General features: G+C 42.7%; 1 protein-coding gene across 3 annotated transcripts in view; it reads right to left on the bottom strand.

Annotated features, from left to right (window-relative positions):
- Positions 1-5,818: 5,818 nt before the first annotated feature.
- Positions 5,819-27,052, bottom strand: part of LOC137652484 (surfeit locus protein 6 homolog) — a 31,374-nt gene continuing 10,140 nt past the window's right edge. For all 3 annotated transcript variants that reach the window (XM_068385921.1, XM_068385920.1, XM_068385922.1), the window contains exons 2-9: positions 23,526-23,845; positions 22,991-23,114; positions 16,077-16,154; positions 15,252-15,323; positions 13,822-13,974; positions 8,411-8,553; positions 7,796-7,894; positions 5,819-6,202 (exon numbers count right to left, since the gene is read on the bottom strand). In XM_068385921.1, the coding sequence (XP_068242022.1) occupies positions 5,981-6,202; positions 7,796-7,894; positions 8,411-8,553; positions 13,822-13,974; positions 15,252-15,323; positions 16,077-16,154; positions 22,991-23,114; positions 23,526-23,834 (1,200 nt within the window). In that variant the 5' untranslated portion in view covers positions 23,835-23,845 and the 3' untranslated portion in view covers positions 5,819-5,980. The remainder of the gene's footprint in view (positions 6,203-7,795; positions 7,895-8,410; positions 8,554-13,821; positions 13,975-15,251; positions 15,324-16,076; positions 16,155-22,990; positions 23,115-23,525; positions 23,846-27,052) is intronic.

The raw sequence follows: 27,052 nt of genomic DNA, 5'->3' as shown, positions 1-27,052 counted from the left end.
GAGGTGGGAGGAGCTTGTTAGTGGTACTGGAACTGTTGGAAGACATCTGGGAGAGCTGCTAGTCGATCTTGTCCCTGGTACTCTTTACCCCTTGAGACCAGGGCAGGGCTGCACTGGTCTTAGAGAGCTTTTGAGTACCAAAGACACAGTCTAGGACCGTGTCTTTGCCCTCTTGAGGAGAGATCTCTGGGTCGGAAAACCCGTTAAGAGCCCTGAGTCAGAACCTGCCAAAATGCGTGTTCTGACTCCTGCTGGTCTCCTCCTGTTGTAGGACTTGAAGCGAAGTCTCCTTCTATCCTCAAAGGCTCTTCTTGGGGAGAATCGCGGACATTTCCTGAGTGGCTGGCTGGCTCCATCCCAGCCTTAGTGGAGGACTAAGGCAATGTTTTGGAGTCTTTGGATTCCTTCCGGGGAAGGATATAAGACTCCAACATTGATGGGGGTGGCATGTTCCTTCTAATCCCGGACTGTATGGAACTCTCGGCGTGAAGAGAGGTTTCCTCCATTGGTGTGATGGGGGAAAATCTCTCCGCGTGATTCCCTTGGTGAGGGGAAATCTTCGTCTGAAAGGGAAGGAAAGTCAGTCTGAGGAATAGGAGGAACCTGCCTAGAAGGTCTGCGTGGAGTCAGTTTCGCCCTCGGGGAAGTGACCGCGTCCAGAACTCTTTTCCTCTTCAGTGGGGTAGAGGAAACCATGGTTACGTGTCCTAGGTCAGAGAGGACAGGCTTGAAAGCCTTTGATACGGCTCTGATGAGGGCACTGAACCAGGCCTGTTGGCTGACAACGCACTGTCAGACATACCCCCTGAAGGAAAAGGGACTGAGGGATCCCTGGGAGTCACTGGAATAGTTGGGTTCGCCTTTGGTAGCTTTGGGATCCTGAACCCATCTGGAAGTTTCCCTTCTCCCACAATGCGCGGTGGTATGCGCTTGCGGGTAGGGGAATGAGGCTATGGCGACCTTGCCGGACGTTGCTCCTTGTGATGCGCAGGCTCGCTTGCAGAATAATGGCGCAGGCTCGCTTGCAGAATAATGGCGCAGGCTCGCTTGCAGAATAATGGCGCAGGCTCGCTTGCAGAATGATGGCGCTCGCGCGAGGGAGAATGATGGCGCTCGCGCGAGGGAGAATGATGGCGCTCGCGCGAGGGAGAATGATGGCGCTCGCGCGAGGGAGAATGATGGCGCTCGCGCGAGGGAGAATGATGGCGCTCGCGCGAGGGAGAATGATGGCGCTCGCGCGAGGGAGAATGATGGCGCTCGCGCGAGGGAGAATGATGGCGCTCGCGCGCGGGAGAATGATGGCGCTCGCGCGCGGGAGAATGATGGCGCTCGCGCGCGGGAGAATGATGGCGCTCGCGCGCGGGAGAATGATGGCGCTCGCGCGCGGGAGAATGATGGCGCTCGCGCGCGGGAGAATGATGGCGCTCGCGCGCGGGAGAATGATGGAGCTCGCGCGCGCGGGAGAATGATGGCGCGCAAGAGAAACACGATGTGTGCGCGTGTCAAAGACTTAGGGCGCGTGAGCGCAGGAGAATGTTCCCTAGGGTGGGGGTGCACAGTAGATTCATTATGGGCACACGGGAGAATGTTTGCGCGCATCCCTAGATGGATAACGTGCGTATCTTTGTGAGTGCGCGCAGGATAAGGCTGGCACTTGGGTGAGGGTAGCATGGCTGTCTCATCTACAAACTTGCGTGCAGGATAAAGTTGGCTTGCAGATCTTACCTGGCGCTCAGGAGAGCGTGATGTAGGGCGCGCAGGAGAATGTTGGCCCACGGGAGAACACTGGCGCGCAGGGGAGTGTTGGCGTGCAGATGGGCGCTGGCGCATAGATCATTGGTGCAGGGCTCGCAGGAGATCGTTGATGCGTGTGCTCCTGTGGGCACGCATGGTGGAGCTCTGCTCTTGTTGGCGCATAAGCGCTTTAGGATGATGACCTGTGTTAGGGCGAGCAAGATGAGCAGCGCGCTGTAGTGATGGAGCCTGACGAGCTACTAATGAGCGCTGGTCAGGTTGCGTGGGCTGTTGACAGGTGGAGCCTTGTTAGGCCTTCCGATGGATGCGCCCTCTGGGAGCAAGCTGACCTTCAGCAGTCCTCCGAAGAGGAGTCTCTGTAAGTGAACTCTCCTGAGGGGGAGAAACCCTAGCAGTAGAGACTGACGATGGACTTAGTTTCCCCCTCGTAGGATGGTTAGGAATGGGGAAAGCTACGCCATCTTCTACCGTAGAGTCTGGAGTGGCAGAGGAGATGGGTGAGGCCGTATGGGATACCTCTGACACCACAACGTCAATAAGTCAGGGGATCTACCTCTGACAGTGATGACGATTGCTTGACAGCAGCACCCAGGCGGATATAATCAAGCAAAACCTCCTTGGAGGGCGAACCCGTAAGCCCCAAGGGGGACCAAAGCTGAAAAAGGGAAGTTAGTGACATGGCCTCCCCCAGGGGGAGGGGTGGAGCTGCTTCGCTAGGGGAAGCAACGTCATCTCTCGATTGATTTTTAGTTTTCAGGATCTCGAGACCCAAGGTTGGTTAAAAATAATTTAGTCTACGATACCACTCGACGGTCTCTCGAAAGAGACCAACCGAGTGGGAGCTTCGGAGGTTTGGGCAACGGAAGAAGAGGCCTTGTGTTTTTCTTCCTTTGAAGCAACCTTCGGAGAAATATCTTGCTTGCACTACTACTACCATCGTCACAAAAACCTCTCCCACTGGGAGGCAGACCACTCCCTGCACTTTTTGACACTACCACACCGTTGGCCCCTACAAGAAGGACAAAGGGCGTGAGGATCGGTCTCGACCACCGACATGAATGTTCCACAGTGGCAGTCGGGAAAACCAGGGTAGGTGCGCATGGTCGCAGAGGCCAACTTCACGTACACAGTACAGTGATACCTCGGTACTTGACCATAATCCGTTCGAGATCCGTGTTCGACCTCCGATTTGTTCGAGTACCGAATTTTTTTTCCCCATAAGAAATAATGGTATATATTCTATTCCGTTCCCAAGCACTCGAACAGGCCCAAAATATTAATAAAACGTGTACCTAAACAACAATAATTATCTAAATGTGTATGAAATTGGTCAGAAAATCCTATAAAACAATTTTAAACCATTTACTGTACTAAAATAAAACAATTTTAAACCATTTTCTGTACTGTAGTGAACATACCTTTGAGCAGCGGTTCGATGGCATACAGGGATGGATGTGGAGAGGATGGAAGGGGGAGGTTACTGCTTGGAAGTAGAGTCCCCTTCCATGATGTGGCGGGGTAGTTCTCCTTCAGGAGTTGTTTCTCTCTCCAATGAAAGGGTGGGCAGATCTATTTCAGGGGTTTCTTCTCTTCTTTGTCTCTTCTTTGGAGGAGAAACAGGCTTTGATGTAGCAGCTTTCTTTTCTTTTGTGAAAAACTGGTCTATTGTTAATTGTTTCTTCCTCCTCTGCAGTATTCTTCGAAAATGATACATGACACTATCATTAAACATATGCACTGCCCGGTTTGCTACTGCAATTTCTGGGTGGTATTTTTCAGCAAAAGCCTGCACATCTGCCCACTTGGAACAAATTTCATTGATGAGAGAACTTGGAACATCCTCCCTTACCTCATCCTCTTCTGAAGATTCCTGCTCCACAATCAGATCCTGCTGCTGTTGTTGTTGCAGGTGCAACAATTCCTCCACAGTCAACTCGGTAGAATGGCTTTCTACAAGCTCATCAATATCATCCTTGTCGACCTCAAGCCCCAAACTCCTGCCCATGACAACAATTTCCTCAACGACATCAGTGTCATCAGAAATTACAGGGGTAGCAGTGCTTGGACCCGCCTCTGGTTGGAAACCTTCAAACTCCCTCTCTGTGACACATGATGGCCACAGCTTACGCCAGGCAGAGTTCAATGTCCTATAGGTCACACCTCGCCAAGCTTGGTCAATCATGTTAACAGAGTTGAGGATGCTGAAGTGTTCCTTCCAGAATTCCTTTAGGGTCAACTTCGTGTCACTGGTCACTTCAAAACACTTTCTGAAAAGGGCCTTGGTATAGAGTTTTTTGAAGTTTGAAATGACCTGTTGGTCCATGGGCTGGAGTATGGGAGTAGTATTGGGGGGCAAGAATTTGATTTTGATAAAGCTGTATTCTTCTTTCAAGTCATCCTCGAGACCTGGAGGATGTGCAGGAGCATTGTCCATAACCAGAAGACATTTCATTGGCAAGCTCTTTTCAATGAGGTAAGCCTTAACCTGGGGGGCAAACACTTCGTTTATCCACTCAGTAAAGAATTGTCTTGTGACCCAAGATTTAGTGTTCGAGCGCCACATAACTGGTAGTGCACTTTTACAAATATTTCGTTTGAACACCCGGGGGTTGTCCGAGTGGTACACTAACAAGGGTTTGATCTTGCAATCGCCACTTGCATTTGCACACAGCAACAATGTTAGCCTATCTTTCATTGGCTTGTGACCTGGCATCTTCGTCTCGTCCTTGGTAATGTACGTATTGGCTGGCATTTTCTTCCAAAATAACCCAGTCTCATCACAATTAAAGACTTGTTGTGCGATCAAATTTTGTTCATTTATGTACCGATCGAATTCCCCCACGTATTTATCGGCTGCAATTTGATCCGAACTAGCTGCCTCCCCATGCCTAGTAACACGATGAATACCTGTTCTATTACGAAACTTTTCAAACCAACCCCTGCTCGCTTTAAATGTAAATGAATCACTTTCACTGGTACTCGGACTTTTCTTCACTAATTCTTCATAGATATGCAACGCTTTTTCACAAATGAACGCTTCACTAACACTTTCCCCGGCCAACTGTTTTTCTTTAATAAATATTAAAAGCAACTTTTCCATCTCCTCAATCACTTGTGGCCTTTGCTTAGTTACCGCCGTAACTCCCGTTGCAACATTCGCCTTCTTAATCATTTCTTTATGCTTTAAAAACGTAGAAATGGTCGACTTCGCCATTCCGTATTCTACCGCTAAATCGGACACTCGTACACCATTCTCATATTTCGCTATAATTTCCTTCTTCAACTCGATCGTTGTTCGCACTGTTTTCCTCTTCTCCTTCCCCTTAACACTCATTACTTTCTTGGGACTCATTATGAAAGCTAAAAAAGCAATTAAAAGCACTGAAAATCACTAAATCACAACGAATGCTGATCGCGCGTTGTCTGAGTGACGCTCTCGAGAGAACTGATGCTTCCCGAACAAGCGAGAGTGGCCGAGATGGCGCGATCATCACAAAGCCCATGCGGTCGTCACGTGTTCGGCTGGTCGAGTACCGAATTTTTGGTCGAGCACCGCAGCAAAAATTTCTCGAAAATTTTGGTCGAACTCCGAATTGTTCGAGTATAGAGTCGTTCGACTACCGAGGTATCACTGTATCTAGAAAAAAAGCGTTAATGGCTGCCAATATGACGGCGAGGATGAGAGCGTACACGTCCGACCACCATCCGAGCCGAGAGCAAAGTGAGCTCAAGCACAGGTGTGTGAGGGGGGCTAACTTACGGTGTGGGTAGTAAACCCTTTTAACTTTACTTTTGCTCATCCTGTCAAGGAAGATAGCTGCCATTTGCAGACCACCACCCTCGGAGCAAAACAAAATCTTGCAAGAACCCTTAACTATTTTCACTACCAATTTCACCTCATCCACCCCTTGGGCTTTGTAAGGTAGGTGGATGGTATCCCAACTGATCCAGAAATAAACAAGCTTTAATGGCAATTTCCCACCTCACACCGAGATGTATATTAGAGGAAAACATTGTCTATATACACAATTCCTAAAAGCCACAAAGGTTAAGATAAAGGACATATATTAAAAGTTTTATTTTTTACATTGCCATCTCTAGTTTGAAAACAACCCATTTTAAATTCATTCATACCATAATTTTTTAAAATTGTAAGCAACAATATCACACTTAAATGTGTATAACACATTATACAACAATCGATTCTTTTAAAGTGGACTTTATTTTAAAATCCCGGAACAACATGGCCTTTCCCTTTCATTTTCTTGAATTTCTTTTCAACTTTAGCATCTCTTCTTGCTTTCAAATTCTCCGTTCGTTTTGTCTGCTTGTCCATCATTTTCTTTTCAACTGCTGCTGTGCGTTCTTCCCATCGCTTTTTACTTATCTTCTTGCGATGTTCTTTCTTTTTTAGAGATTTCTGGAGTAATTCTAGATCATCTCGTACCTAAAATAAGTAATAATAAATTAATCCAGGTTAACTATTCCTAGAAGCACAAAAATTCTTACAGTAGGTTTACATGTCAAGTTGGAAACCCTAAGCTTCAGTATGAATTGGAGTAGTAAACAATCTTCCATTGCTCACAACATGCAAACATTCAAATTTTGTCGCTTGTATATTACTTCATCACATGTCCCACTTATTGTGCAAGTTCCTTTTTGCTAGATAGCCTTAGGCTAGGCTTACCAAACAACCAATCCACATTCTACACCCTCACCGAGATCTTATTTATAAATGAAGTTTTAAAAAGGGTCTGCCAAAGCTCGTGATAAAATCACAAGTATGAACAAAATGAATTCTTCCATTTTCACTAACCATTCCCTGGTTCAAGTACGAAAGTTATGGGAAATTCATAAATCTGTTCAAAAAATATATATTCCTTCAACATTGGTTGTAAAACACTTATCAGATAACATTTGACAATTTGTGACTATTCTCTTTCATTTCCTTTTTTTTTTTTCTTACCCATGACCTAACTGTGTCTACTCTACTATCAAGAAAATGCATATCTGTTCCAAAGAGCAAAATTTCAAACAAAAACATTGGCATGAATACCGTATTGAAAGTTATACGATTAACCTAGCGCTCGTGTTAAAAACAAGACTACACTACAATAAATATCTATTACTGTAGTTGACGTGATTACCAATTTATGCAGGATACTCTGTTAATGGCAGTGTTTTCTTCAGACAATAAAATCCATTCTACTACTTTTTTATCCCTGCTTCTTATATAGTGTACATTAATACCTCTTTACATAGCTTCGACATACTGTACAACAGTTCTGACTTTATTACATCACTCATCCTTAAGTATGAATTATATCTTAGAGCACTGAGGCCTCCAGCTATTTTACTGGACATTTTAATTAGACCATATTAGGACAAAAACTAAACATCATTGCAAAATACATCATACAAAGAGCTAAATAAAATTCTTTTTCCATTGATATATATTATATCTTTTATAAAATATGTAAATAAAGAGGAAAAAAGGTAATTACAGGACGTAAATTACATCACATGGCAAAGAAGGGAGTAGCAATAGTAGACGTATATCATGTCATCATGGGATTAAGCTGTTGGATAGTCTTAAATATTAGATTGAAGTTTTAAGGATTTGGTTAGGCTATTCAGTACCTAATTTAAACTACTGAAAACACTGGAACTGCACTGTCAAGAAAAGGTTGGAAGAGACTCGACATCAAGATGGAGTAAAGTAAGCATTAAAAGAGGTAAAGTTGAATGCTAAAAAGTGGGTATAGCCAGGGCCCTACAGTGCACCAAATACAGTGAAACTAATAGTTTGACCAACCCATTAAAAGATACGATTTAATGACAACTAATTTAAAATGTTTACAGAATACCTTTACTGTACTGTACATTAATTTCCTGTTTTCTTCATTTTTCAAGTTTGCCCCTTCAGTATAACTTGGAAAGTTTGTAATGTAATAACAAACCTAGCATACTGGATATACTATTCATTCTATTTCACAGAAAAATTAGACCAACAATAAACTCCATGAATATTTTACTATACCTTAACACCATCAGCCCTCTGCAGAGCACCAGACCAAGCCTCAACTTCTTTTAACTCAGCCGCTCCTTTGAAGTCACCTTCCATCTCCATCTGTTTTCTCTGCAGAAAGTAAATCAATGGTGATGATCAATGACTTTTAGTAAACTACATTTGGAACCTACAAGGCCAACTCCAAAATAATAATGAACTTGAAACTGTCTGTAGTAATAATACAGGAAGATATCCAATTATTAGGCAGGGCCTAAATTGTTATAAATATTTCAATGAACCTCCTTTGTTATAAATATTTCTATGAACCTCCTTTGTTATAAATATTTCTATGAACCTCCCTTATGTTCATATTACTAAATATTTCCTGTTTTCTTAGAAACTGGGACAACATTTAAGAGCTAATAGCAAAACAATTCAGTCTTCCATCATGAGATACTTCAAGATTTTTTCCTTACCCCAGTACAAAACTCCTATTAGCAGTTTCCAAATAAGATTTTCTATTTTGCAAGTGTTCAAGGCTGTCTTATTCACATTCAACATCAGAACATATTTTCCTGTTAATGTAATTGATCTTATAATAATTCAGATGGCCTCCCTTCACAACAGTGGTAAAATGATACTTACCATTTCCCTTTCTTTCAGAGCTTTAGCAACCTTAAGTTCAAGATTCTTCGCCTTTGTTGAATTAATATTAGTGCCACTTGAAAAATCAAATTTACTGAAAACCAGCTTTCCTTTCTCATTAAATATTTTTTTCTGTAGCATAGCTGAAAAGGAAAAAAAAAATAAATGAATTAGTAAACAAGAAAGAATATTCAACTCGAGGAAAAAATTAAATAAATTAGTAGATTAAGAATAAATATTCAACTCAACACTTCATTGTTGTATTTACAGAATATCACAACTGACTAACATCCTGTATATTAAATACAAGACTAACAAATAAAGTTGTGAAGTACAGTTCACAGATTTATTTCCCAAAATGGATACACTATGCATCACACAAAATAAAAATTAATGACTGCAAGTACGATACCATTTAATACCTGAAAAGATAATATTCACCCTTTATATGTATCAGTATGAAGTGAAATACGTTCTACCAAACATTCACAAGATCTAACAATCCTCTTCTGTCAGCGAGACAGTCCAGAGAATTCCACATCCTATAGGATAGGAAACAGGAAAAGCAACGATCAAAACTCTGTTCACGTTGTCATCATTATGAAAAGTAATGTCTAGAACTTCTGTACTTATCGGCAACATTATCATGAAAATTTTTGACGAGCAACTTTTTCTGAACTTTGCAGTGACTTTTCCTTTAATGGGATTGTATGTGAAAAGATCTTCTCAATACTCTATTATGTCTTATGTAATTTCTAACTCGCTCCAATCGGGGTACAGACTAAATACAATGCGCAACTAATGTGCAGTAGTTTGGGTGTAGTATAGAAAAGCTACTGGTTATTCATAAATATGGAGTAAATTGAAATTTGAGAACTGTAATGACTAGAAATTCTAAGATTAAATGCTATTTAATGACTAACACAAAATACTTAAAGGTTTGTTGAACTTGGATTGGTTAAAGGTCAAAGTCCATATCTTCGAGGAATCGCTAGACCTCAAGGATAAAATGAACTCTAAAAAAAATCTCAAGACCCCTAGACTTTAACTGTCCCGTTGGTAAGGAGGTAAGAGACAAAAGAACAACCAGAAGACATAAAATACTGTAATCCATAAGACATAAAACCATGTAGGTGGTTAAAACTGTGCAGGATAAATACCACACAAAATAAAGTAACTACGATAAAACTTGATTTGCAACTTCTGTAGAGTATAGAAAAATTTCCTTCGGAATAAATCAAGAGGCTCCAATAGCAGTGCAGGAAAACTAAATTAAAATAAATTTGGGGTCTGTGAGGACATTCAGTACCCTAGTGTAACTGGGGGGAAACCCCACAGTTTGCAGTGTGAAGTAAAAGTTAGAAGAGGTTGGGCAGAAGACAGGCAGCAGGTACAGAAATAACACAAGCACAGCTAGGGAGCAAAGGAACACTGCAAAGGCCCTCAAGTAATGCCAGCAATACACTGCGTGAGGTGCACTAATGGCACTACACTCTATGGGAAACGATTTTATATACATACAAAATGTTCTTGTTCACAACTTAAAGCTTGCTCTCTCCTTTTGAGGATAAAATCCCTAAACATCTGTGCTAGTTCCAACAATGAATCACATACAGTCTTATCTAAACCATCTATACACTTAATTCCAAATTTTCAGTCAGATAATTGTAAAGTTCAGAAAAAACAAGACGGAAAAGCTAGAAATTTAATAAATAACACTAAGGCAGTTTGCAGAGGAATCTATTTTTAAAGCTCTGCTCAGACCATCTGAGAATAGCTCCATTAACAAATTTAAGGATGTCTCAACATCCGAAATATTAATTTTGTATTTTTCCAAACTATATAAATACCATGTCATTAACAGGAGTAGGATTTTGGTGCAGCTGGAATGGCCGTTTATACATATAAAAAGGTAGATGTAGCTGAAAGCGTAAGTCTCGACCACTCGACAATCAGAGAAGCTCTAACTTTGACCTTCCTTCTGACTATGAGAAGGCAGGAAGTGGGAAGTGTAACTTAAGGACTCTGGTTTGCGTAGTACTTAATAAAAATTATCTTAAAACTTGTTATTTGACCCTTACCTAATAAAAACCATCATCCCTTAATAAGAGACTTATCAGTTAGAGGAAGGAATTACTAGAAGGAAACTGGGTAGTTTGCTTTCCCGAGATGTAAAGACATTTGGTCCAGTAAAAGGAGCTGAAATGGTTACACTTGTCAATCTCCTAAAGACCTGGCCATAAAGATGGCATGGGTGTTAGCCTAGGTTTGTACCAAGTGACTGATAGATTGTCACGGAAAAACCGACATCAGTGAAGAGGATATGATGTCTTAATGTACAGTCATTTGCGAGAAATGGGAGATACATTTTTCTTCATCTTCCAACTCATCTGGGATAATGGGGGAGAGACTTCTAAACTATACTTGCCTGTATAGGATGCTTGATCATGCAACTAACTTCCCTGTATATATAGCCAGGTCCACCATATAAATGGCACGACTAATACATCTTAAGGAAGAGGAAAACAGAAGGAAAATAAAGCCAGTCAATATTACCTTTCATTCAGGACTTAGGTCATGACTGCCATCTTGGACGAGATACTTCTTCGTCCTATGAGGGAGCTAGGTTCGCTACACAACTAGTTGAGCAACTACTGTATCACTGGGCAAAAGTTACAGGTACATGAAGACCTGTGGGTATACTCCCATAGGTAGCAGGCAGTGAAAGGCATTTGTAGTTTTCAGACTCTACTTCCAGACCTGTGCATCTGACAGGTTGACCCTGAAAACTAAAGTAGGTCAGATATCTGATTTTACACAATCAAGTCCGGGATGGTCCTTGCAGTTGAAGCACATCTGATTTGTCTTACAAAGCCAGTAATAAACAGTGCTCTTGGATATCTTCTCTTGACCCTTCCAGTGCTGCGAGTCTCTCTAATGCTCTGCCTAAAGCTCTGAGTTCTCTTTGGGAAGTGTTATAGTGTCGAAAAAAGCCTGTCATCCTGATTGCCGTTAGTTACCTCTTGTAGAGAAGTGATAGAGAAAGGAGAGATGTCCCTCTTGATCCTGAAACAACCATCTAAAGAGGGGACAGAATCAGGCAGTCATTGAGCTAGTTCAGAAAAAGAATTCCATTCAAGTTTTCCCAAGTAGAGAGCAACGTGAACATGCGTCACTACCTGGGGGAGAAGTAGACAGTTCAAAGCACAGTGCTTGCCATCTCCATCTTGAATGGTGCTTAAACGAAAAAAACCTTGTTCAACGGATTGCGATTGATGACCAGTCCACCAGTTGATTTCTCCACCAGGAAGAATCAACTATAGGAATCGGAGAACCATCTCGGATCACTTTGATTGCATTCTTCTTTTCCATGGCTTTCACCACACAAAGCGGGTCATAGCTTACGGCAAGTTCGGTAGGAAGTTCTGGGACATCATTGGTGTGCTAGTAAGGAAGGTCAGAAATTGACGAAAGGTAGGCTGCATTCGTCCTGAAAGACTTCCACCAACCAGCTCTCTCCTCTGTGTTGCTGTCACATTTCTTAACAGCTTGAAAGAATTCTGCCACTCATGGCAGCTGTAAAAGGAGAATGCAGACTTCAGCATCCCCATCTTTCCTTCATTCCCTTCCTAGAATGGCCGGGTCTGGGATGAAAGGGTGGAGTGCTGTCCCTGTCATTCTTAGGGAAGCAAGAGATGATGTGCAATCTGGCACTAGAGGTCGCTAGTCTTCTTAGTAGTGACTTTAAAGGTGTGATGGGGTTCAAAGTGTTGGTACCTTTGAAGGGCATGGTCGCGTTAAGGTTAACTGCTCGATGGATAATCCAGTCCTGCCTCGCATTCTTCTACCTCACCCTCATAAACTCCACTTCCTTCTACAGGAAAAGGGGGTGTTCTATAGTGTCTTCTCTAGCTCTACTGCCTGGCAAAGCGGGAGTCTACGGTATCTCAACTCTTGAGGACCCATCTGACTGGCTAGTTTACTGACATGTGCCAAGAAGGTCAAAGCCTTACCACCTGACCCAGAGCTAGTTCGTATACTTCTTCATCTTCTCAGTATTTCCTAAATACTGGGTTGTAACAAAGTGACCACACTTGACCAGTAGTTGATCCATGAGTTTTCTTGATGACAGAGCATAGAATCGACTTCCATGGCAGTGTACTTAAAAGGTCGAGAACAAAGTTTACAGTATATAGGGCCTTTTTGGGGTTGGGAAGACACTGCATGGGGCAAAGGAAGGGTGGCACCTTTCCTGGGATAGGGAAGATATTGCAGGGCACGAAGGAAGGGTGGCACCCTTTCTGGGGTATGGAAGACAATGTAAGGGTGGAAGGGCATTATCATTCCCTTGAACACTCGTTGGCAGCTAAACTTCCTTTCTCCTACAGATCACTAGATGTCTAAGGAATTCCAACTTCCTTAAGTTCACAGTAATGTACAGTAATTGTTGTGGATAACAGCATGTTAGCTCAGAAAACTGTAAACCTCTAAATTTAATCAGGGAGGCAATGACATGTACTCATCTTCTAATATATCCCTCGAACATGATGATTAGCAAGCACATTTATTTGATCTAAAAGAGAAACCGAAAATTAAAACAGGTAGATGAGGCAGCATGAGGTATGTCTATATTAGCTTGAAGTCGAAATCAAAGTAACTAAAACCACCTTGCTAAATACTGTATTCAAATGCACATCATGGCTTTGCCAAAATCATACTCCTACTAAAACATGAAGATTATATTCAAGTAGGAACATATTAGAATCTACTTTCATCGATGTCAAAAGAGTACATATAATAAACATTGCCTAATTTAAGAACAATAGGGTATTGCATTATGGAGACCCTAAGATTGAAGACATATCTATAGCATTTTTCACCACCACTCTGACTCTAGCCCTCATTTCTGGATGACATTGTGAACAAAAGATTGTAAAAGGTTACGATACTGGAGCAGAAAACTGGACGAGTAAAAGTCATCTCTTATTTGAATAAATTATTGATAAAAATAAAAAAAATCTTATCAATAACTCTGCAAGTGAGTCTTCTGAAATTACTCCATTGACTCCTGAGCAAAGATCTATATAGAAACTTTGAATGAAACCTATCCATTTATAAAAACTACCAAATTCTTCCCCAAGTTATGGTTCAATGGAAAAATACCTTTAAAATTCTTCACAAAACAATGCAAGACAAAATATTAGGCACATAAGATCCAAAGGGCAGCTAGAGTAAGAGGCTGACACCTCTTATCATGGGGGGTAAAAAGGGGTCTTTCATTTGATCTTGGGGAAAATCTAGTTCTATTTTTCTTTGTATGACTAATACATGAAACACAGAAACTTCAGACAAGCTACCCGTCATTGTGCTGTAAATAAAAACACATGCTATTCAGTAGGTACAAAACTTACCTTTCTTCTTCTTTTCTACAATTTGATGCTTCTTTTCAAATATTTCAGCCTGTTCTAACTTTCTTTGTCGATTTGTATTCTTCTTATTTCTTCTATTTAGGTTCTTCAGCTTTCTTTGCAATTTCCCTTCTTTCTTTTTGTCTTTTCTGCCCTCTGCAAACAAAAACCAAGACATTACAAACTGTCACAAACATCACTTTGCTTAAATATAATTCCGTAATATATACCTCACAAACAAAAACGTCTATCCAATAGCACTTGATACATCAAAGTACCCAAAATTTAGGTAAGTAAAAGATAATTCCTCTGAAAAAACTATCCTCTACTTACTAAACAACATACTATAATCTTAATTTGTTTCATCAACACTTGCACTATGAAGCTGAAAACATGGACAGAAAAATTATTGATTGATTGATTATCAGTTACCTGGCATCCTGATCAGAAAAATGAAAGCAAGCAAGCAGGAACGGAAGCAAAGTAGAAGGCTTAAAATTGTGTTGCAGGGCCATAAAGAAACTTTAGTAAAGTCAACAGACATGAGAGGTACGTTGACAGCACTACCCTACTATGATATGCTAACAGAGCTGTAATATTTTTTATTGTTATTTGTGACAGGGGGTGTTGCAAAAAGGTCAGATAACAAAATAGACAACAAAAGTGTTCTGGCCTCAATTCAAACTACTTTCATAAATGGTAAAACAACATACTGTATACCATAGATTCTAAACATTCTATAAATCTTATGTTCTGAAATATTCTTGTTATCAGTTCCCAAATTCTAACCCTTTTACCCCCAATGGACATACTGGTACGTTTCACAAAAGCCATCCCTTTACCCCCATGGACGTATTTGTACTTCCTTGCAAAAATCTGCTATTTATATTTTTTTTTTTGCATGTTTTTGATAACTTTATGAGAAACTTCAGGCATTTTTCAAAAGAATGAGACCAACCTGACCTCTCTATGATGAAAATTAAGGCTGTAAGAGCAATTCAAAAAATATATATTGCAAAATGTGCTTGGAAAAAAAAACGCCTGGGGATTAAGGGTTGGAAAGTTCCAAATAGCTTGGGGGTAAAAGGGTTAACAGTCCCACTTTTGCCTGACCCTTCATGGTACAGTATTTCTTTATTTTTTAGTATGCAAGAGGTCCCAGTATTTTTTATTTGTATTTATTCATATCTCACAAAAGGACCCCAAAATAGAGAAATTGATGAAAATATTTTTCTTCCTTTCACAGGAGCAATTCTGAATAGCCTACTCAATTTTAAAGGAATGCATTCTCAAATACTAAAATTTTTACCTCTCTACCATCACAAATAAATTCAGTGTCTATTCAAGTGTGTTCACAGGTTCTATTCTTTTGCAACTATCAAACCAAAAGATGAGAAGAACCTTAAAAACATACCATACCATATTGTACTTACTTCGTAATTCTTGTAACATTGAAGTATATCTGTCCCGTAGACTGTCTATTTCATCAGTTTCATTCAAAAACTCTGTAAATGATAAAAATATACATTAGATATCATTCAAATTTACAGACAAGAGTTTGAAACAATTCACTCCATCAACCTAATAAATTTGTTTGCCAAAACCATACCCAATATAAATTTTTTTTTTTTTTTTTTTTTTAAATATACTTGTTTAGTTGTAGAATTTAAAATCAGAAACTGAAGCAACAAAATACTGTACTAGTTTTAATGGTTAATGGAAATACAGTAAAAAAAATTTTCCATAAATTTAAAAACTTATAAAGGATAAATGAATATCTCTACAATCATTTAAACACTATATAAGAATGTATAAAAGCTACCTGTTAAGAGAAACAAGTATATTTAGCCAACAATATTTGTTCAACAATGCGAAAGCCTCTGTAAATTATTTATACAATAAACAGCGGTGGATCTTTTTTTAAATTAGTTTGCTATGACGAATTATATGAATACTATAGTACGTTTATATTTAAACTGGAGCAGTCTAATGCACCTTAAAAAAAAAAGTGGTTCAAATTTTCTTTGGATACAGTACTGTATAACTAAATACATGAATAAAATTTGAAGTTACATGACTACATAAAATGTCTGTATTTGTAAAACATCGAACAAAGTTTTGGAATTGCGTTTACACTAAATCAAATTACTGTGGTTCCTGTTCTGGACAATAGAAAATATATTAACACTTAAGAGCCTCCTACACTGATGTCAAGACATTTAAATTTGCAAAATAAAATTCAAATTATAACAACTTACCTCGCAATTTTGCTTTTGTCCCAACAAATTCACCCTTTTTTTTATTAGACGTTGCTTTGCCACTACTCTCACTCTCATCTGCAACAAATGTAGATTTCAAGTAAACTTTCACTACTAATTATGTAATAAGTATACTTTCCATCTTTTAGCTTTTACGTTTTAAACAATAAGAAAAAACATGATTATCCTTGATAAATTATGATGGCAAATTAGAGATGGGAATATCAAAGATTGTGTAGTTAACGTGAACCCTTGATATCACTAAATCACTAAGTACTGTTTAAAAAATCTATTACTGTAAAAATGTTATTTTCCTTAGTAAAATAAATTTTTGAATATACTTACCCGATGATCATGTAGCTGTCAACTCTGTTGCCCGACAGAAATCTAAGGTCGGGATACGCCAGCGATCGCTATACAGGTGGGGGTGTACACAACAGCGCCATCTGTGAGCAGGTACTCAAGTACTTCTTGTCAACAAGAACTCAATTTTCTCCTCGGTCCACTGGTTCTCTATGGGGAGGAAGGGAGGGTCCTTAAATTCATGATCATCGGGTAAGTATATTCAAAAATTTATTTTACTAAGGAAAATAACATTTTTCAATATTAATCTTACCCGATGATCATGTAGCTGATTCACACCCAGGGTGGTGGGTGGAGACCAGCATACATGTTAACATTAGAAGCTAAGTATCCCGTATCTTATTTTAGCAGTTATTCAAAATAACAAACATAAAATAAATAAGTACCTGGTAAGGAAGTCGACTTGAACCATTACTCTGCCTTTTTAAGTACGTCTTCCTTACTGAGCCTAGCGATCCTCTTAGGATGCTGAGCGACTCCTAGGTGCTGAAGTATGAAGGGCTGCAACCCATACTAAAGGACCTCATCACAACCTCTAATCTAGGCGCTTCTCAAGAAAGAATTTGACCCCCCGCCAAATTAACCAGGATGCGGAAGGCTTCTTAGCCTTCCGGACAACCCAGAAAAATTTCAAGAGAAAGATTAAAAAGGTTCTGGAATTAGGGAATTGTAGTGGTGGAGCCCCCACCACTACTGCACTCGTTGCTACGAATGGTCCCAGAGTGTAGCAGTTCTCGTAAAGAGACTGGACATTCTTAAGATAAAAGACGCGAACACTGATTAGCTTTTCCAAAAGGTTGCGTCGAATATATTTTGCAGATATCTATTTTGTTTAAAGGTCACGGAAGTTGTGACAGCTCTAACTTCGTGTGTCCTTACCTTCAGCCAAGCTTGGTCTTCCTCATTCAGAAGGGAATGAGCTTCTCGTATTAACAGTCTGAAAATAATAGGATAAAGAATTCTCTGACATAGGCAAAGATGAATTCTTAACTGAACACCATAAAGCTTCAGACGGGCCTCGTAAAGGTTTTTAAAAATAGAACTTAAGAGCTCTTACAGGACATAATACTCTTCTAGTTCATTTCCAACCATACGATAAGTTTGGAATAACGAACGATATTGGTCAAGGCCGAGAAGGCAGCTCGTGTTTGGCTAGAAAACCAAGATGTAGAACATGTAGCCGTTTCGGATGAAAATCCGATGTTCTTGCTGAAGGCATGAATCTCACTGACTCTTTTAGCTGTGGTTAAGCATATCAGGAAAAGTCTTAAAGGTGAGATCTTTCAGGGAGGCTGATTGAAGTGGTTCGAACCTGTCTAACATAAGGAATCTTAGAACCACGTCTAAATTCCAACCAGGTGTAACCAAACGACGCTCCTTCGTGGTCTCAAAAGACTTAAGGAGGTCCTGTAGATCTTTATTGTTGGAAAGATCTAAGCCTCTGTGACGGAAGACTGATGCCAACATGCTTCTGTAACCCTTGAAAGTGGGAGCTGAAAGAGATCGCTCTTTCCTCAGATATAAGAGGAAGTCAGCTATTTGAGTTACAGAGGTACTGGTCGAGGATACGGACACTGACTTGCACCAGTTTAGGAAGATTTCCCACTTCGATTGGTAGACTCTAAGGGTGGATGTTCTCCTTGCTCTAACAATCGCTCTGGTTGCTTCCTTCGAAAATCCTCTAGTTCTCGAGAGTCTTTCGATACTCTGAAGGCAGTGAGACGAAGAGCGTGGAGGCCTTGGAGAACCTTCTTACGCGTGGCAGACGTAGCAGGTCCACCCTTAGGGGAAGAGTTCTGGGAACATCTACTAGCCATCGAAGTACCTCGGTAAGTTATTCTCTCGCGGGCCAGAGGGAAGCAACTTTGTCCCATCGTGAGAGGCGAACTTCTGCAGTACCTTGTTGACAATCTAGAACGGAGGGAATGCATATAGATCTAGATGAGACTAATCTAGTAGAAAAGCATCTAAAAGAACCACTGCTGGGTCCGGGATAGGTGAGCAAAGTATTGAGAGCCTCTTGGACATCGAGGTTGCGAAGAGATCTATGGTTGGCTGGCCCCAGGTGACCCAAAGTCTCTTGCATACATCTCTGTGGAGGGTCCAATATGTTGGAAATATTGTCCCTTCCTACTGAGACAATCTGCTAAGACATTCAAGTTGCCTTGGAAGAAACTTGTTACTAGTGAAAAGTCTAGACCTGTTGAACAGGAGAGGAGGTCACTAGCGAACTCGCACCATGTCAGAGAGTAGGTCCCTCCTTGCTAGGAGATGAACATCAAAGCAGGGAGTTGTCCGTGTTGACCTCCACTACTTTGTCTTGAAGGAGAGACCTGAAGCTTTTCCAGGTCAGACGTACTGCCAGAAGCTTCTTGCAGTTAAAATGCATTGTCCTTTGACTCGAGTTCCATAATCCCGAGCATTCCCTACCGCCTAAGGTCGCACCCCAGCTTACGTCCGATGCGTCTGAGAAGAGAACGTGGTTGAACAGTCAGGGGAAGACCCTATAAAAGGTTGATAAAGTCCTTTCATCAGGTTAGACCAGACTTATCTTCCGGAAACCGGGATCGAGACCGCTTCTAGCGTCTTTGTCCTTTTCCAGTGAAGAGCTAGATGAAACCGAAGAGGACGGAGGTGTAGTCTTCCAAGTGACACCAATTGAACCACGGATGACAGTGTCCTAACCAGACTCATCCACAGCCTGAAAGGGCCGTATTCCTTCTTCAGCATCTTCTGGATGGATAGCAGGGCTGGGGGTTGATCGTCTTGTTCAGCCATGTCCTCATCAGAGGGTTCCTCATCCGAAACTGATGAGGAAACTGCAACGGAGTGGGCAACGTCTGACTCGCTGAATCCGGTCGCACTGGTGGATGCGTGACGGAGCCGGACACAAGATCATGGTACTGCTGCACAGTCTGTGAACTGTCAACCATGGGGATGCGAGGAAGTACAGCGACAACCCGAAACTGTCTAGACTGTCTGGGTAGTGCAGACAACCCCTTATCGGGTTGCTGAGGTTGCCGCACTGCGTCACAACAAGTCACCTCTGCAGGTTGTTGAACGTCTTCCCAGTGACACACTGAAACGTACACAACCACCTCCGAGAGTAGCTTAACGTCAACGTGCGACTGGCAACCCACACTGGGTCGCACCGGTGGAGGAACCATCTCAACTGGCGGACGTGAGTAGGATACCTCAGCGTCAACAGGGCGTACAACCAACCGGTAGGAAGGTCGTTGGCAAGAAGGTTCTTCTCCGTAAAAAATCCTCTATCAAGGACTAAGCTTGGACTGCATGTCTTGCAACAAAGCCCAAGGTCTATGGGAGCAGGTGTGGCAACAGACGGGGTTAGCGACTGAAGCGGAACCATTTACCCTCCCTGGAAGCATGTTATGCTTTAATTAAAGTCCAAGGAGGCTAAGCAGCTTAAGGCTCCTCTCCAAATGAAAGAGTCCTCAAGGGAATATCAGAAGGAGGGAGAACAGCACTTTCTCATCTACAGGAACCATGTCCGAGAAAAGCTAGGATATCTCAGTGAGGGTTTCACTGGTGCAAAAGCAGCAGACCAGAAGGCAACGTTAGAAACTGCTTGACAGTCTGTGAACTGTCAAAAACTGAACTGTCAACCACAACAGGAGCGTGAGGACATACAGCACTGGTGTATTAGTAGGAGACCAGAAGGCAACGTCATGTAACTGTTTGACAGTCTGTGAGTTGGCAACAACCAAAGTTGTGTGGGGAAGCCTCAACTCCTGACTGACTAGTATGCTGCAGGCGAGTGGCGGTAACCACAGTGTGTTGCGGAGGCTGACACACCGTGTCAAAACACGGCAGCTTGTGGTAGCTCACGCACGGCAACGGAGTGCTCCGTGTGTCTGTGGGAGTCATCATACATCTGGCAGGGATGACTGTGCATGGGTGGAGGAGCTCTCACAACAAGAGTGTGGGAGCAGGAAGCCATGCCGGGCGCACAACCGTGGTAGGTGTAGGCCCACGGGTGCATCGTCAACCTTCTCCGCAGTCGGAGTGTGGGAGCTGGCAACAACAAAAGCGGAGTGTTGGTGCGTGGGAGGGGCTGCCGTGGGTTGCGGAGCATGCCGTATGGGATGCGGAGCATGCCGCATGGGTTGCGGAGCATGCCGCATTGTGTCAAAACACGGCAGCTCTACAGCACCTTCCCACTGCTGATGCGGTAGCTCACGCATGTCAATGGAGGGTGCAGCATGAACATGCGTCTGGCAGGGTCGACTGCGCATCGGAGGTGGAGCTCTCACAGGTGGAGTGTGGGAGCAGGCAGCCGCAGTATCTGCTGAGCGCACAACCGTGGCAGGTTGTAGATTAACAGGTGCATTGTCAACCTTCCAGCACGATACTCCTGCATGAAGGAGCAAGCTGAGACTGTATAGTCTGCAGCATGGACCACTAGGGTCTATGAAAGACGGCAACAAACGGAGCTACTGTCCGTTGTGACTGAGGGTCTAAAACAGCTGGTGCGGCAACAGACGGAGTTACTGCCTGTTGCGGTACCACCTTGCCTCTCTTGGGAGGTGTGCAGTCGTCGGATGACTGCAGCGAGTCCGAACTGACCCAGTGGCTACACCTAGGCCGTTGGACTTGCGCGGAAGGGACCGACGTGCACTTAAAAGCTGCAAGATTTGGTCCGTGGTTTCTGCGAGAAACCTCTTCCGCAGACGAGGAATAAATGGGCTCTCTCGTCTTTGTGTGGGTGGGGTGATCACGTCGGCAACGTGTGTAGATACACCCGAAACCACGGAGGGAAACGTCTGTTCATCGATCAAGACCTGTGGAACCCATAAGTCCTTCGACATTACTTCTCCCCTGGGCTTGGGAGCTTGTAAGAGGTATCGGACTAGGTGAACAACTGGCACGAACAGACGAACCCTCGAACGCAACACTGTAACACTTTGCGCATATCACTTTATCACTTTTGATTTTCTGTTTGCACTTATTTCACTGAACTCGAAACTTTAAGTGATTTGTACCTGAAACACGCAATCCTATCCTTCATTAAAAGGTAGTAATTGCGAAAACAGTTTTACAATGTAACAGAAAAACATAATGAAAGATAAAGAATTCAGTGGCTGGAAAAGAGACTAAACACTAGATCAAATAAACTACGTTTAAAATCTCTCACCGCATAAAGCCTGGGAACAAGAATAAAACTCTAGAAACGTTTTACCTTCTTCCCCTATAGCGACTAGGGAGAAGAGTAAAAAACGAGAACAACGTTTCCCGCTTGAACGAAACGTTTATTCTCCTCTCTCTCCCTCCGTCTCTATCTCTCTCTCTCTCTCTCTCTCTTGACTTAGAACCTGAGAGATGAGCCCAATTATATATCGTTAAAACATATTATTTGTTAAAGGAAAAAAACTGAAAGGTTCCCAAATAAAAAGTTCCTTTATTAGAATTAAAACCATTTAAGCTAAGAAGAATGAACGAAACGCTAGAATCGGTTTACTCTTACTGCAACGTGAAACCGTGAAATACTCTCTCTCTATCGTAACGATAGAGCGCATGTTGAACGTTCTGAACGTCAACAACTGCGGAGACTAAACTAAACGTTAGTTCATCTTTGAAAACAGTACGAGACTATCAAAGAAATTCTTTCAAAAACATTAAAATTAAAATAGCATAATTCTTAAAAGGAAAAACGATATGACGGGCTCAATGTTAATTAACTTCGGTTCCAAGAAAGGACCGCCTACTATTAGGAAAGGTCGCATATAAACAAACATAAAAATTAATTTTTATAAGTTTATAATAAATGGAAAGTTAATCGAAGAGGCCTATAAATGGCGGAGAGATATAAAATAAATCTATAACTTTGTTAAGCAAAATTACCAAAAACCTAAACACACTTCCGTCTAAGGGAAGGGTCGGTCATTTAAAAGTGAAAGAGAGTCAATACTCTCTTCGTCACCAACACTTCCGTCTAAGGGAAGGGTCGGCCATTTAAAAGTGAGAGAGAGTCCATACTCTCTTCGTCACCATAATTAAATCTATCCAAAACGAGTTCAAGTTTTGAAATGAAGATAAAACCCCTGCATAGCGAAAGCTCAAAACTGGAATAGTGTACTTCACCAAAAAGTTGTGAAAACAAATCCAGTTAGGGACGGCGTATTAGTAGGTCTTGCCGGTGGCACGACAGAGGAAAAATTGAGTTCTTGTTGACAAGAAGTACTTGAGTACCTGCTCACAGATGGCGCTGTTGTGTACACCCCCACCTGTATAGCGATCGCTGGCGTATCCCGACCTTAGATTTCTGTCGGGCAACAGAGTTGACAGCTACATGATCATCGGGTAAGATTAATATTGAAAAACAATGAGATGACTACTAAATAGGTTACAATAATAAAAGCAGTTATATTAATTAGGAGTGCAATGACTTACTGTTGAATTATTTTTGGGTTTTTAGGTATATCTAAATATTATTTATAGGAGACATGTTTGAAACAAAGTCCTATGCAACCAAACCAATATTACCATTTACTGTTTACTATTTTCTTGAACCAAATACAGAAGAAACCCACCTTTAGAAGATTCTTCCGTGGCCGGTTTAGGTTTCTTTAAGTCTGGAACTACCCATTCAAAATTTGGAAGCCAACTTAGCAAACTAAGAACGTAATTTCTTTCCTCTAATACTGCCGATTCAACCTGAATGTAAGAAAAAGAAAAGGTCACTATAGTCAATTTTTTTTAGCAAGGAATATTTGCACAGACTCGCAGCAGTGCCCTTTTAGCTTGGAAAAGTTTCCTGATCGCTGATTGGTTAGAATTATCTTGTCCAACAAATCAGCAATCAGGAAACTATTCCGAGCTAAAAGGGTACCGCTGTGAGTCGGTGCAAATCTGCCTCGCTAAAAAAAATTGACTATAGGTCAGCTCATGATTTCTTGGTTAAATACTTACATCTATGGCAACATTGTTTGAAATATTTCACAATATCCTAATTGATTCCAATTAATTTCTATATTCCCATTAATCAATACTGTTACTATCTAAAAGCAAAAAACAAACCGGTTGATAACAGTGACTTTTTCATTTGCTTTTCATCTAAATTCTCACCTGAGGCCAATCTGTTACATCACCAGAAATATCTGCTATACAGCCACTGTCAACACTTTCAGTTGCATCCTCATTTTCACCTTTGTTTTGCTTTTTCTTTTTAGCTTTATCTGGCTTTTTCTTCTTTTTTTGTTCGATATGCGCTGCATCTTTATCATTCACTGAATCTAATTTGCGTTTTGCAGCCTTTTCAGTTTTCTTCTTAGAAAGAGGCTTGCGAAATTCATCACTATTAATAGTCTTTTCACTCATCACTGGCTCTATGATGGTATTACTGGGCGGTGAAGACTCCAAAACATCCTCTGTCATTATACTAATACCTGAAAAAAAGGAAAACTCTTAGTTCAAGGAATTAAATTATAAATTGTAGCATCCACTAAAGCTAATTCCCTAATATCATAGAGTTGAAGATTTCCTTCAACATAGTATTCTAAGTAAATTAAACATTGGTTTCAAAGTTAGCTTTTGACAGTGGTGAATGTACCAGATGGTTCATAAAATGACAAATTCGGATATAATTTGTATTTTTCCTAACCATACAAACCTTAGCTATTTACATAGGGTTTACTTTCGGCGTGGCTGAAAATGACAAGCCATTAGATTTTTAACGAGGGTTAACTACCCCCCGCGCTAGTTAGCAAGGGGGTAGGGGAGTGGTAGCTTGCTACCCCTCCCCCCCACACACCGGTGAATTGTCTCACTTCACTTAGAGGTTGGACTTGTCTTGGGGGACAGGGCTGGCGGGCAAATATGTGTAAATAGCTAAGGTTTGTATGGTTAGGAAAAATACAAATTATCTCCGAATTTGTCATTACAGTAGTTCCGTAACCGAAATACAAACCACGCTATTTACATAGGGTGACTTACCCCTTAGGAAGGATGGAAAGTCCCCAGCCTTACTGGCTTTGGCTTTACCCGGGGACTCAGAATCCGAGTGAGCAGCACTCGAGAAAAAGAGTCCCTGTACCTCAAGTTCCTTGCTCTGCAAGGAATGTGCGGCCTACATAAGCTTGTGTGTGGAGGAATAGTGCGTGACTCGTCCTAGGAAGTTGACCTGAAGTCCTTTAGATAGGAATCTAGGATAGGACGTTCCCAATACCACCTCGTCAGGGTATGGGGGACGCGACAGTATTAACTTAACACTAGGAACACAAGGGAGCATGGTTTACCTCCAGAGGTTGAGGTCAGCTATGCAGAGACCAGGATGCTGCTTTCCCCAAGAGAGGGGAGGATGAAGAAAGAAGTACGGGCCAGACATACTCTTTCATTCACGCAGACTGAGACCGGGTAACAATGCCCTCAACCTTCTGCTACCTATCCAATAAGGAGCCTGGGGTTAGACCAGCTGTTGTGCAGCCACCATGGGGCCGATAGAAAAGGTATCGAGGCTCCTGTGGGTCACGTCCTGCAGGTAGTGGGCTGTGAAGGTCGTCTGACGCTTCCAGACCCCAGCTTGTAGCACCTGCGTCACAGAGAAGTTTCTCTTAAAGGCCAGGGACGTAACGATGCCCCTGACGTCGTGTGCTCTAGGGCGACGTGACGGAGGAGGGTCAAGATTCAAGGCGTGGTGGATAACCCTTCGAATCCAAGCTGAGATGGTGTTCTTGGTGACCCTCCTCTTAGTCCTTCCCGTGCTTACGAACAACGCCTGCACGTGGGGACGAACTGCAGCTGTTCTCTTCAAGTAACGCCTCACTTGGCATAATAGCAGATGGTCTGGGTCACTTGTTACAGAACGGAGACTCGTGACCCTGAAGGAGTCGAACCGTGGGTCCGGCACTCCAGGGTTCTGAGTCTTGGCAACAAACTCAGGGACGAACCTGAATGTTACCTCCCCCCATCCCCTTGAATGGGCGATGTCGTATGAGAGACCATGAAGTTCACAAACTCGTTTGGCAGAGGCCAACGCGAGTAGGAAAGCCGTCTTCCAAGTCAGGTGGCTATCAGAGGCCTGGCGCAATGGTTCGAAGGGGGGTCTCTTCAGAGCCCTGAGGACCCGAACCACGTTCCATGGAGGAGGTCTCACTTCTGACTGAGGGCAGGTAAGCTCATAGTTACGTATGAGTACAGAGAGTTCTAGCGAGGAAGAAATGTCCACGCCTTTCAGCCTAAAGGCCAGGCTTAAGGCTGAGCGATAGCCTTTCACCGCCGAGACCGAAAGGCGCATTTCCTCCCGCAAATACACGAGGAACTCCGCTATTGCTGGAATAGTGGCATCGAGTGGAGAGATACCCCTCCCACGACACCAACCACAAAACTCTCTCCACTTCGCCTGGTAGACTCCCGCGGAGGACTTCCGCAGGTGTCGAGACATTCTTTCCGCAACCTGCTGCGAAAAGCCTCTCTCAGTGAGGAGACGCTGGATAGTCTCCAGGCGTGAAGCCGAAGCGCGGCTACCTCTTTGTGGTAGATGTTGCAATGTGGTTGCCTGAGTAGCTCGTGTCGTAGGGTAAGTTCTCTCGGAGGTTCCGTTAGGAGTTGCAGAAGGTCCGGGAACTATTCCGCGTGATGCCATAGCGGAGCTATCAAGGTCATTGACAGGTTGACCGATAGTCTGGTCTTGTTGAGCACCCTTCTCATCAGACAAAACGGTGGGAAGGCGTACACGTCGATGTTGTCCCACCGTTGTTGGAAGGCATCTTGTCAGAGAGCCTTGGGGTCCGGGACTGGGGAGCAGTACAGAGGCAGCTTGACATTCAACGCTGTCGCGAACAGGTTCACTGTCGGGGAACCCCACAAAGTCAGGACTTTGTTGGCTATCTGAGGATCCAAAGACCACTCGGTACTCACTATCTGCGAGGCTCTGCTCAGACTGTCGGCGAGCACATTCCTCTTGCCTGGAATGAAGCGAGCTGATAGTGTTATCAAGTGGACTTCGGACCACCTCAGAATCTCTACTGCAAGAGGGGATAGCTGTTGTGAAAAGGTAACTCCCTGCTTGTTAATATAAGCCACTACCGTGGTGTTGTCGCTCATCACCACCACGGAGTGGCCCGCCAGGGTCCGTTAGAGCTGTTGAAGGGCCAGATGCATGGCCTTCATCTCTAGCAGGTTGATGTGTAGGTACTTTTCTGATTCTGACCAAAGGCCTGAGACCCTCTGGTTCAGAATGTGAGCCCCCCCCCCCCTTCTTTTGACGCGTCCGAGAACAGTGTCAAATCTGGGGGAAGGACGAGAAGATCCACTCCCTTTCGTAGGTTTTCGTCGATCAGCCACCACCGCAGGTCCGCCTGTTCCGTGGGTCCCATAGGGACCAGATAGTCCGGGGAATCGGTGCCCTGATTCCACCGGGACTTGAGCCGCCATTGCAGGGATCTCATCCTGAGACGGCCGTTCGGGACCAGACGGGCCAGGGAGGCTAGGTGACCTAAAAGACATAACCATGATTGGGCTGGAAACTCTTCCCGCCTGAGGAAGGGCTCTGCAACCCTCCTCAGCCTTGCTATCCTGTCGTCTGATGGAAAGGCTTTGTGGAGATTGGTGTGTAATAACATGCCTAGATATACTAGTCGTTGGGTCGGCTGCAG

This window comes from Palaemon carinicauda, chromosome 13, assembly GCF_036898095.1.
Source record: "Palaemon carinicauda isolate YSFRI2023 chromosome 13, ASM3689809v2, whole genome shotgun sequence".
NCBI classification, from domain to species: Eukaryota; Metazoa; Arthropoda; class Malacostraca; order Decapoda; family Palaemonidae; genus Palaemon; species Palaemon carinicauda.
Note: the sequence above shows the minus strand (reverse complement) of the source record. Positions and strands in the feature narration are given on the sequence as shown.